At 43.5% G+C, this 13,096-nt stretch overlaps 1 protein-coding gene across 2 annotated transcripts; it reads left to right on the top strand.

The window, feature by feature from the left end:
- Positions 1-260: 260 nt before the first annotated feature.
- LOC119167431 (sulfotransferase 1B1) lies at positions 261-10,496 on the top strand. Of its 2 annotated transcripts, none has more exons than XM_075866294.1 (3): positions 261-526; positions 8,741-9,216; positions 9,849-10,496. In XM_075866294.1, exons 1-3 carry the CDS (start codon positions 397-399, stop codon positions 10,332-10,334), a joined length of 1,092 nt encoding a protein of 363 aa, XP_075722409.1. In that variant the 5' UTR covers positions 261-396; the 3' UTR covers positions 10,335-10,496. The 2 variants fall into 2 exon arrangements, with proteins under 2 accessions (XP_075722409.1, XP_037274795.2); XM_037418898.2 differs by lacking the exon at positions 261-526 and adding an exon at positions 2,628-2,796.
- Positions 10,497-13,096: the final 2,600 nt, after the last annotated feature.

The following is a 13,096-nucleotide window of genomic DNA, read 5'->3' as shown; positions in this document are numbered from 1 at the left end:
AAAGACAAGTGCTTGTTATTACAGCACACTTCGTCCACGAGACAAATGCTTCCACTATACTGCAGAGTGGAGAAAAAAAAAGAATTAGCATATAGGTTGGAGCAATGCCATATAGATCACTTCGCAGCTGTCCATTTACGTCACTGTCTCCCTCATCCGCAGCAGCTGCCAGCTCCTCCGTGCACACACAATACACTTTTCTCTCACTTCACCTCTTCATTATTTAGCCACAGCGTTCGACCGCACGTCAGGTGAAAACACTAGGCAGATTTTGTTGCGTGTCTGCAGCAGCCGTATGGACGCGGCTTCCATTGCAAATGTTTAATAGGCTGCGTCCGTACGGCTGCTCCGGACGCCTGAATAAATCTGTATACCCTTTTGGCTCGTTTTTTTGCGATGAAGCTTACACTATACCTAACCCAAATCCACTATCTTTGCATTTCAAACAAACTTTTACTTGTGTCAACGTTACATCGAGGATTGCTTCAAACTATTCGTCCAGTACTCGTGTCAACGCCCCTTTCAAGTAGGTGAACACTTGGCGCACCGCTGCTGCTTCGCATTCCATCATGGTTCCATTCATGGAGATGATTCATAAGTATTTGGCACGTACTTCTGCAGAAACATGAATAATTGCGTTATACACCTTCTTTTGTTGGAATACTGATATCGGCGTTTGTGCTAGCGGGTTGGTAGTTAGCGGAAAACCTTTTATTCGCGTGAATAAGATGAAAAAAGTGCAAATGAGTTGATTCATAAAACGTTCGGTTAAAGTGAGAGCTATACCCATAGGCCCCTTTTCGGGTAGGCAGGTCTTTCACTACACACCCGCACCATTGTCTCAAACTACTCCGAGGAAAAAAAACACTGCGTGACTGTTATGTTATGGTAGCACTATTCTTAAGCCATTATTAAGGTAGGACTAGTCTTAACGCGAGTTTTTTCTCTTTCTTTGTGAACTGCTGTTAGAAAGTTTTCTAGTTACGACTGCTGGGAAAGGACTCAAAAAGAAGCATGCGAGCTTAAGATAGATGACGTGTCGAGTGCCAATCGAGTGGTGCGAGGCGGACCTATCATAGCGCTCCGGGATATCCGGTGACCAAATTTGAGGCTTTGTGTGGCTCGTGACTGTTTGTTGGAAGGCACTGTTTACTGAACGCTCAGAAGCTTTGTTCTGAAGCTGCATTCAAGCGAGCACGTAAGGCGGTTTGAATTGGCTACCTTCGGGCTGGCTGATTGATGTTAGTCAGGTTGTTGCCTATTAGTGGAAAACTGTGGTACTCGCAGAGATGCAGGTCCTTGTCAATTGTGTCCGACGTTATTTAAGCAGTGACTCAATTTTTATTGTGAGTTGAGTGGACTTGGTAGCCACAACGCATCTCACCATCAATGACGAATCACACAAGCCAACAGAGTACGCCATCATTTCCTATATTTTCTATTTTTCGCCCTATGTATTTTCTCAATTCAAGTCGTTTCAGATAAACCCCTAGCGAGTGCTCCTAAAAATCATAGCCTTGAGTCTTTAGTGCTTGCTTGTGCGGATATCCTTTTGTACCTCTTCGTATACATGGTCTTCAGAAGCACCTGGCTTCAAACATACCCAAATTTCGCTACGAAGTTTCGCTACGAACCATACCAAGTTGCTTTCTGAAACCCCGGTACACAGTACTGCCACGCCAAACAGAGTTACTTTTTCATAATCATCACCGCACTCGGCAAACTTTGTCCCGACCACTAAACAAAATTCGCCCGCATTTACCTCGGATTTACGCCATCTTCCGCAAGATGGCTTCATTCCATGCTTTCAACTATCTTCTATGCTAGTTGCCATCATAGGCTAGTTCTGTTCTTCTGGTATTGATCACGTCGCATGCTCTGAGCACCTGTAGTCTATCATGTGTGTTTAGAAAAAAAAAAGTTAACAATTTAAAACACTTCGCACTCTACTGTGGGACAGCATAAATCCATCCCTTGGGCACCACACATGATGAGCCCGCGTTTTCTATGGCGTGTTCTGTACTAGGCATGGAGGAAACAGGCCAGGTCTCTGTCTTTATATCACACACAAAAATTTATCAGCTACATTTATCTGTTCCATAATACACTGTGCTCTAGTTTTACTTCTTAATGTTGTGCCAATCTTTTTCTTTCAGTGCATGTTTCTGTTTTCATTGTTCACTCCAATTGGTTTTTCTGTAAGCTTGGCCTCGCATGTTAATGCTACCAGTATGCAGTAAATATACAATTTTCTCATACAGGAACATCAGTAAAATGCCTCTAACAGTTTATGAACCCCTGTCATGTGCACTGTGGTGCTTTCTCAAGCTTTGGAAAGTCTCCTAACACCCTTTCGAATGTTTTAAAGAACAGAAGAGCAGACACCCTATAAAAATGTTTCTTAGAACTTTGGCTGTGAGTACTTGTGGTTGGCATTGTTCGTATTAGCCACCAAATAAAGTTTTCTTGCACTAAAAGACTAGCATACCGACCAGTTTCATCGATACTATATCTCAACGGGGTGAGTGGGTTATCGTTCCGCTCCAACTAAAGATACGAGACACAAAAGTCTTATCTCTGCGACGCAGCCTGCGCAGATTCGTTTGCAGTAAAGAGCATTGTGATGTTTTTCTCGAGTATGATATGCGTCTGAGAATAAGCTTCGGTAGTTGTTTCTCGAGTGACTGACGTCGAGGCTTTTGGCGTTCTGTACGAAGACAGTCATTACCCGTCATTGGAGGAGCACGCAAAACTACTGCCACGTAGGTCCGAGCTATCAAGCAGGTTTTTCACCAGGCAAGTGCAATTTATCGCTTATACATTGCACTGTGTTCGTAACGTCGGAGTATTTAAGTGAAGAGCACGTATAAAATAATATATTATTAATCTTTACTGGAGTTAAACGAGAAAAACACTATGTTTAAGGCACGCCAAGCTGGGCGACTCGGGTTTAAACACACTAGATGGTGTTGTTTGATGCACACTTAAATCTATGTACATGGACGTTGTTTGTATTATGCTTTCAGTATAATGGGACCGGCGTAGGTGGCATTTGATCCCACGTACTTTATTTTAGCAATGCGACGCTCTGCGTGGCCCATGGTGCTGGCTCAATATGGTCTTTCGAAACTTAAATTTAGCACAAGCACCAAGAACAGAACCTTCCTAATCTATTTGGTGCATATTCAATGAAATTTTAGGTTTCAAGAAGTGGAAAAAAGAAAACGTGACAGGTTTTTATAGTTAGTCGTTCATTTTTGAGAAAATTTGAACTTGTAGCGAAAATAAAACGTAAAAGAACAAGAGCACACGCATGAACACAGACAAAACTACTTATGAAGAAGTATTGACATGTATATTCAAAACATGGTAGAAATTTAGATCGATGCAGTTTTTGCGAGTTATTCTAGTTGTGCGTAAGAATATCATCGCAATTTAGGTCACAGAATTTTCTATAGCAGGGGTCCTGGACTAATTACGGCTCACGGGCCGCAGACTTGAAACTTAGTCCAACAAAGGCGGGTACAATGAAGAATGTGAAAGTGTGTTGGGTTTGAGGGAGAGGTTGTATCTTGAACATATTGACACTTAACATCGTCGCCTAAAGCAATGCCTTGGCGTCTCTTATAATCATATGGTGGTTTTAGGACGTAAACCCAATATATCCATCAAATCATTCAAAGCAATGCCTTTTGTCATATTTGTTATGCATGTCGCATCCACAGGAGGTCTGACGTAGGTTTCGAGACGCCGATCTTTGCGCTGAGTAATATTTTCAAAATTTTTTTGTAGTAAATTTGGAGTCAATAACCTTTTAAGGTGGAGGACTGATTGATTTGTTGATATGTGAGGTTTAATGTCCCAAAAGCACAATATTATTATGAGAGATGCCATAGTGAAGGGCTTCGGAAATTTTGACTACTTGGTGTTGTTTACATTCTTTTTTCTTTATTTTTTATTCTTATATATCCCCGCTCCGCTTTGCCTCGAGGCGTTACAGCAGGGAGGGGGGGGGGGGTTCCAGAGTTGCAAAAAATACATTTTCATTGACACTGGACACTTGCACACATCTCAAATAATTCCATTGATTGATAGTTTTTACAAAAAACGAATTTGCATACAGAAATCTGAGCAAAGGGGCCTAAAGCAATTTTTCCTCCATTGAAAATGTAGCGGCCGCAGCCGTGATTTGACCCCGTGACCTGTGAGCCAGCAGGGTTAGTCACTAGGCTACCTCGGTGGGGGAGGCGAAGAACCGAGTGGCATGTAACCGACATAGAACCGAAAAGGGGGTGGAGGGAAGGTGGTACTCTAAAGTCAAAGAGAAACAATTTGGCTAAATGACAAATATGTATGAAACTGGAATGTATATGTAGTTGTGAAGTTTTATTTGAGCACGCATGTCACAAGGCTTCAACTTAAAAGCATAAGTTTGAAGCCATAAGCTCATATAAAAGGAACACTGAAGGACAATGCCTTAGTTTAGATTGACAAAGTGCACTGAAAATGACCTAAGTTTGACGAACTTACAAATTACCAAAAGTCTCACTGCTATAAGTTCATTATTAGCGGAGAAGACCAAATTTGAATTGGCGCATTATGTAGCAAATTTCAAAATGTATTTCTCGTATTTTCGTGACATTGGCTCGATGAAACTTTCCTCAACTTCATGTGCTAGGACTATTGCACCCACAGCTGATAATGAAGGTACTTCATCTTTATCGAGTAGGAGCCACGTAGGACCCAGTGGACTCCTTGAATATTTACCTACTTCGCGGGGTTCAGCGTGGGTATCTCACGGTGGCGTATCACCCACATTTTCTTTTCGCGCATTCTCTCGCCTTCGAAGCGTCATGTCGCAGCATGAGTGGTGTTTTCTTGATTTCAACAACGTACTTCAATGATATGTTCAAAGGTCAGCTTTCACGTAAGAAGTGAGAAGTAAAGGAAGCAAAGTTTCGAAATCGTGCAAAGAGCCGTAGATTGCCGACTTCTGCTCTGCGGCGATATTTTCTGTAGTGCTTCAGAAAATATTGCTTCAGGTCAAGCAGTTCCATGGCCGAACTCTTCCCGAAGAAGCCTTCACAATCGAAAAATATCACCATAGTAAGTTTCCCATCCCACAAGAACGATATGATTATGAGAGACGGCGTAGTGGAGGGCTCCACAAATTTTGATTATCTAGTGTTCTTCAACATGCAATGACATCACACAGCACACGAGCCTCAACTATTTTAGCTCTATTGAAATGAGACTGCCATGGCTAGTATCAAACCAGTGACCTTCGTGTCAACAGCCGAGAAGCTTATCCACTACCATCTAGGCTGGCGATTCTGAATCAAAATAGGTGAGAAACTGATGCGCCGATCACTTCGCCTGGTCACGAGGTTTTATAGCCTGGAAAGGCACGGGCAACTTCCGAAACGTTGGCGTTCCGCGTGTTTTCGACCGCTTCTCTTATGGTTGTTATCAGGCAACACTTTTATGGGTCTTTAATGTTTCTGGATTTCTTGAGCATCTGAAACGACCCTTCCGAAAATTCAATTGAGGGCTGCGCAAACGCCTTACCTCGAATTCACTTGAAGTGAAGCTTTCTTTTTTTGCTTATTCGTACCATTTTATATATTTACGTAACATGGGGCTCTAGTGAAGAGACAGAAAGTAGAACGCTCATTATGACTTTCTTCGCGTGTGGATAGGTGAGTGGAATCCTTAGTTCAGGATCCCATTGGCGCAGGCCGCTGACTTCGCACGGTTCACGGGGGCCTGTTGGCTTTTCAGATCCGAGCTGGACAGAGCTTCCTCCCAACCATGCTTTAGTGGAGATTTGAATTACATCGCCACGAAATTCAATTATTCCCTGATTGAAAATGCTCTTTTCCTTTTGTTTTGCACTGTTTGTAAAACTCATCCATATGATTCAGACATGCTTCTTTTATGACAGTATGAGTGTGTACCACTTTGTTTCGAGACTTGATTTTGGCTAGTGAGGCCCTCCGCTGAAGTTTAGTAACGCCAAAAAAGTATACTTTTCTTTATTCACCTTTTTACGACGATTATAGCTTTACGTAAAACACGTGCGGAGCATTATATTGTTCTGTTGGTTTATAAATGATTACGCAATATCACTACAAGAAACATAGTAAGACCTTAAAGTGCGAAGCTCAAGTAAGTGATACGGCTTCATAATGCTGAACAGCGCCTACTCTAACAGATTGCGAAATAAAACAGGGTGATAAATACAAAACATGCTTGTTCTGTATTGTTTTCAAACGCCCCAATATTGCTGTTCAACATCCGGCACATATGAAAGGCCACTTTTTCAAAAAGTATTTTATTTCATACAATATACGGAGTTACCAAACACACTATGGACCTGTAGACGAAGGCTATTTGTCGATTAGGTACAAAAAATAACTGGGAAGTCCTACTACAGCAGAAAATACAGAAAATAAATACAGCGTTCGTCAAATTCGCAAAACACAAAACAGTCACTGTGGATTTCTGAGATTAATAGAAAGGAATTGAGTTAACCAATAACGAACACAACTCATTATTGAAGAGCAAAGTAGAGGCAACATACAGATACGTTGAAGAAATAGAGACATGTTATGTTAAATCTGTAAGAATATCTACCAAACTTCTAGCAGACAAGATATACATATTAAACTGAAGAATACATGGGGCTATGTAAAGCCAACCTAGAGGTGTACGTATAAAACGAGTTCCGCAGTCACTTTTACTATATTTTGTGGAGGTATGCAGATGGCACGCCAACCTTCATCAGAAAATGGCCGACTGTATCAACGGCCAAAGCACTCGTTGCCGATAGAAATATTCTCCAGGCTCGTCATCGAGATTCCATGCACTGATTGCCACGCCACATACATCGGCGTCACAAAAACGTTCCAGAAAGTGTACGGCAACACGGAAACGACGTACGTAACTTCAACGTTGCACGAAACGCTCATGCAGAACACAGCGAAAAGATACCCCATCACATCACCTTCGACGCCGCTCGCGTCATTGTCATAAAAGGGAGCCGCGCAAAAAAGCGATTCTTAGGGTGTTAGAATATCCAAACAACACCTGAAGACATTAACTGCTTTACTGGGACCATGCGGAGAATCATTTGCACGATATGCGTATCCAGTGGAGAAAAACACACAGCAACAAGAACGATAAAAAGAACGATGAGGGAGAGCGGGACACCACTAAGAAAAGTCGCTACTGCTTTGGAGTCCACCACGAACTCAGCCGAGTTGCTCGGATGATTTCAAGCAGAATGGTTGTGCCCCCGCGATCTCCGACGGCTGCGTAGCTGCATCCGTTGTCTCCTGACGCCGCGAAACTCTCGCAGAGTGGTGCCCCGTCCTTGGGCTTCTTCGACCAGCAATCTTCTTATCTCTTTTTTCTCTCATGAACCCTCCTATTTCTTCACCTATTTTCCACTAATCTTTATATCCCTCATCCACCCTACAGGGCACTTAGTCGTGTCACCAACGAACAGACAAAAAGGAGCGTTTTTTCCTTTCCTCCAACAATGACTGTATATATACATTCAACCCTTGAAGAAGACACCGAATGGGTCGGGAAACCTCGGGCCAGTTTTATTTTAGTATTAGAAAACATAGGCTTAATGTATCTGGTGAGTTTGCTTTATTCCTATTATTTTTGTCCAGCCATGCATATCTCTGTCATCTTTACCATCAACCACGAAGCACAATATTAGCAAATATTGGGACCTTGATTGCATCGAACATTGCGGTAAAGATTATTTCGATGAGTTTCTTAGACACTTGTGGATGCGCAGGGAAGCATGACAGGGCACATGCGGTAATAACCTAAGAATAGTATTCGCCTTGCAATGGAACCTGCACAAGTTTCACGAGAACTGCAGCGATGTGTTATTCAATTCTATCCAGCACTGTCAAAAAAGATGCCGTAGGTCTTTGGATGGTCGAATGTGTGCTAGTTGGAGGTCATTAACTAGTTTTAATTTGGGGAGTTTGACCTGGCGTTGGGTATCTATTTCGTGTTATTATTTTAGGTTCCCATCTATATGTTTGATAGTGGTAATAAATGCAGATGGTTTACATGAAAAGTATGATGTCATTGTGAGGCACGCCGCGTTGACATGAATGCAGGGTTGATATAAACACCTCGGAGTAAATTAGCATGCACCTAAATCTAAGCGCACAAGTGTGATTTGCATATAACTAACCTTCAAATGCAACCACCATCACTGTGAGTCAAATCTGCCAATAGGATATGTACGCCATAGCACATATCGTATGCATCTCAAAAATGCTGTACATGATATACTTCGTTGTTTGCCGATACCTGTGAAGTGTTACTATGTCCTTCTGCTTGTCCTTTAATTGTTTTTGTTCAGCTACTTGTTATTTCGGAAGCAATGTGCTACGCGAAGGCTGGTCGTGTGTCTTGCACCTATTTTTTATCTTAATTTCAAAGGCTGTCATTTCGACACAAAAGTACGCTTTCCCGTGGTTCGCAGAGTTTTTGCTGAAAAAATGCCGTCCCGATAATGACGCTAGCAGCCTGCGCACCCACAGCTCCAAAAAAATATATTTGAAAGAAACTTTTTTTACAATCACTCACATGGTCCACAGAAACGAAAATTCTAACATATGGTAGTCCAAAATGTAACTATGCATGTTGCGGACACCACGCAAGAAAGTTTAAGACATCCTATCTTTATCCTCTTTTTTTTCTGCAGACATTGACAACTGGCTCAACATGGACCAAGAGTCCTACCGTTTTGTCAAAGGCGTATGGATGCACAACGTCTTCCCAGAAGACGCAATTAACTCCGCTATCGATTACAAACACCAGGATGGAGACGTCATCGTCGTAACCTATCCCAAATGTGGAACTAACTGGACAATGATCATTGTGCACAGCATTATTTCGCGTGGCGAAGAGCTGCCTGGTGTTGTCGAGTTCAGGCTTGCGTGCCCATTCATTGAAATGACAGGTGCAGGACCTGCTCTGAATCCATCCAGGACAGGTCCCATCATGACTCATCTTCCGTTGGAGGTTTTTCCACCGGTGGACAATGCAAAGTACATCTATGTGGCAAGAAATCCTTATGACTGTGCTGTGTCCTACTACCACTTCCTAAAGGGATTAACTCCAAAGACAGTTACTGATGTTTCCTTCGAGCAATTCTTACCCCTCTTCTTATCCGGCAAGGTGGGTGTACACTTTCGTCCGCAGGAGTGGTAAACTACGTTTTATGCGCTCAATATAATCAATACCAACAGCTTGCAATTGTCTATCTGAGCACTTTGACCAATACTGACGGGAGTGGTTATGCTGTTTGACAACCACGGGGAACATTTATGCCGTGTGAGCGCCGCTGTTACCGGAACAATCATGGTACCACTCAGAATAAGTATGATAATGTACATTCATGTCTGTATTTCCTAGCCCGGGGTGTGAATTCGCGAATGTCCATAGCATTCTCAATTTTGTGCTGCTTTAGTAATATTGCCAACTTCACGATGAAAGGCCCTTCTGGGCACCAGCCGTTCCTTATTTTTATTACTCTGCCTAAATATGCTGATATAGGAGTGAACAGTGAGTACGTAGATCAATATTGCATTGGCATAACAGACGCATAGTTATCACACTTCAGCACAGTGTTATGTGAAAAGGTCTTACGCGAAAATCCAAGCGAAAAACAACAGAGAAACAGCATTTTACAAAACTCTGTTTAGGTTGATAGGGTGAATTGAGAAATGCACATATGTTGAGAGATTTATTCAATGCAAGAAACATACTTCTTGCATACTAACACGGCACTGTTTTCTTCCCGTGCGCAGGTCATTTATGGTGATTACTTCGACCACTTGCTTCCGTGGTATGAGCGAAGAAACAATGCTAATGTCCTTTTCCTTACCTACGAGCAACTAAAAGCCGATACAAAGACACAAATTTTGAAGATTGCCGACTTTATTGGCGAGGAGCACGGTGCTGCACTGCGCAGAGACGATAATCTTCTTCAGAAGTTGCTGCATGCCAGCAGTCTTGAGAACATGAAACGATTCTTCAGTGAACGCCCATTGGAGGGAGTGAAAAAAATCCTCGATATAACCTGCGATAAAAGTGTTTCGCCTGGAACATTGGAGAACACGCCGGCCAAGTTTGACGAGATGCACGAGGGATCAGGGTTCGTGCGTAAAGGAATAGTGGGTGACTGGAGAAACTACTTCGCGGAGGAGCAGATAAAACGAACGAAGGATTGGATAGAGATAAAGACCCAAGGGAGCGACGTAATGAAGCTCTGGAAGGACTGTGATTTGCCTTGAAGCCGTAAGAAAAGTCTCTGTTGTGTCCAACAGTTGCCAGGTCACTGAAGCCTGATATGTAGCGTCATATCGTATGATATGACCATAACTAATCAATCGCACATGAAGAAAACTATGTACAATTCGTAACTAATATCTGGTTAATAAAACGCTCAAGTAGTAGTATTAGTGGTCGTAGTTGTACCAATTGTAGTCGCAATGGTAGGAGTTTTATCTGCACGCTTTATATCCCGGATGCATTGACGAGTACTGAGGAAGAAAGACGGGCGGAAAATCCCATTTATGGCAGCCTTTTCTGTCTAGTATACGTGCAAAGAAAATAAAGCAGCAGCAAGTACGTTTTAACAGCAGCAAGTACGTGTCGTACGCCGTGCTCGTAAAAAGTCAAACCCGTTTCTGTGAGTGCGAATTAAGCAAACCACTAGTAAAATGTATGCTCTTGCTGTTAGCGTGAAAAATGTAGGAAGCGCAGAGAGTGATTCACCTATTTTTAAGCGACAGTCACGTTCTCAGGCAAGCATGCGCTGAAGTTCGAATCGTCAAGCCTGCTCATTGTCGATGGTGGGTGTGGACACATTTATTTCGTGGAGCGGAGCCCCGGGCATGCTCCCGTTTTGTTTTTTTGTATTACCTACCCATATACTAGACACAGCTTTGCTACAATTTGCCCCTTCTCTTCTTTTTACAACTGTCCTTTTCCTACTCACACCCTATTCCTGTACTGTAGGGCTATGCTGCTCCGCTCCAACATTCTATTCTTCTTCCTCAGTCCCACTCCCTTTGCTTTTTCGCTACACTGTGCGACGCATGGCGGTGATGTTCTACACAACATCTCCCCGTCTATCTTTTCATCACCCTCACATCATCCCTCGTGAGTTTGCCATTGGTCTGGTGTGTGAGCGATGGTGGCGCTGCGAACCACGCTCGTATGACGTCAGCATGAGGATTCCAAATCTTTCGAGGCACAGTGCCGTATAGTAATTACAGTCGTGGTAAAAATCTCCGAAGCCGCCGTTCTATTGGTTATCATAAGTATAGCGGCTACCGACACTGTTCCAACAACCATGAGTGTCCGCTTTCAACGATAGTTTTAAAACCACAGTGCTTTGTTTGTTTGTTTTTTTACTGTGGCCGCTTGTCTCCGCGTCGAGTGCTGCGCATCCATGAAGTACTGCTCTGTGCCTCTATATGATGCCCCACCCGTGAAAAGAGCGTTAGCTTTAACAACTATATTCTAAGGACCCGAAGAGAGAGAAAGCGCCACACATCTTTACCAACAGTGTGCAGCAACCACTTCGTTGACCGTGACTTTTGCTATACCCGCCCTGCACTCCACTTTTTGGCAAGCTTGCAACCATGTCTCAGCCCCTCGCCAGTACTTCAGTCATTCATTGCACGCAGGCTGCTGGCATAGGCAACTTACACCAGGTGAGATGGTGTCCCAAAACCTACCGCGAAGGCCCCTAAACAGGATAGCCGACGACGCGGCCTCCGAATCCACTCGGGTAAGCGCGCCTCGTGGGTTCAGCTGAGCAGCGCAGCAAATTTGAGACTACAGCTTCATTTGGTTGGTGCACGTACATATATACGTAGTTTACTGATGAACACAAGTGCATGCCTAGCGCATTTCATACCATAAATTCATAAGCGAGACTTGCTTCACTGTTTGGTGCACATTCACTAAAGCTTGTCACATAATATTTGTGGCTCTGTGCGCGGTATATACCATCAGCAACAGCTATATGTTATACTCTGATACCAGAGTGACAGCCCTGTGTGGTAATATCATGAACTAGTTCATCATGTCACTCTCATTGAACAAACATAACTGGAGAACTGGTGTCGTTTGCATCGACTAGGGCATTCATTAAGACAGAACTTGCCCCCTTCCCGAGTTACACCAGCACATACCCTACCAGGCTTCCCCCACTGCAACACTACGCAGGCTTGTGCCCTGCTAACGCCCATAAGCGCCATCTAAGCACAATTATCCCAAACTTAGCAATTCGACGCTGCTTTGCATTTCTAGCAAATGCCATGGTAGATTGACTGTCTAAGCAGCCGTTTATAGTGATGCTCTGGAGTAATTAGCTCGTGTGTTGTATGCGAATGCCAGAGCTTCAGAAATTATTGATTCTCACACATATCCTCGTGTTCACTGTCACTATTATTGCACTGCAAAAAAAAATTTGTGCTCTTTTCTCTAGAATTCTTTTGAGAGTTTACGTCCTTTTCACCGGCGGATGAAGCACACTGAGGCACAGAGCAGTACTTCACCATTGCGCCGCACTCGATCGTCACGGGGACGTTGTGTGGAAGGTTCAGAAGTCCACGTGTTTGCACGTCCAGGGTCGCGACGTTGATGCCATAATCAGTGACGGTGTCTGCGGCGCACATTCAAAAACGAGGCCTGTGTCGTACGCCACCACCCTGTCGATGAGACACCGCAACTTTCCACCAGAGGCAAGCGATCCGCGCAAAGGAGCAGCGGCTTCTGTAGCGCAGTTGACAGCGGAGTCCATAAACTGATGTCACACGTGAGAGGGCGCTCCTCCGAGATCTCGAAGCTATTACTGTAGCACCCATATGTACACAGCGTTTAACTTCCCCTGCTGCTTTTCTTGGCAACTTTCAGATTCACTTTTCTTTACGTCACTCTCCTATGTCACCCATCTGCATAGTATGATGTACAAAGATAACCCTCACTCTCCTTGTTTCCCTGTTCACGTTCTCAGCACTTTAACACACCCTTGTTAGGCTGT

The sequence above is a fragment of the Rhipicephalus microplus genome, chromosome 6, assembly GCF_043290135.1.
Source record: "Rhipicephalus microplus isolate Deutch F79 chromosome 6, USDA_Rmic, whole genome shotgun sequence".
Taxonomy (NCBI): Eukaryota; Metazoa; Arthropoda; class Arachnida; order Ixodida; family Ixodidae; genus Rhipicephalus; species Rhipicephalus microplus.
Note: the sequence above shows the minus strand (reverse complement) of the source record. Positions and strands in the feature narration are given on the sequence as shown.

Excerpts from the sequence above, each read along its gene's own strand:
- LOC119167431 (XM_075866294.1), top strand. The coding sequence starts at position 397 with ATGAAGCTTACACTATACCTAACCCAAATCCACTATCTTTGCATTTCA. Across the intron at positions 527-8,740 it reads CGTGTCAACGCCCCTTTCAA|ACATTGACAACTGGCTCAAC; the intron begins GTAGGTGAACAC and ends TTTTTTCTGCAG. Across the intron at positions 9,217-9,848 it reads CCCTCTTCTTATCCGGCAAG|GTCATTTATGGTGATTACTT; the intron begins GTGGGTGTACAC and ends TCCCGTGCGCAG.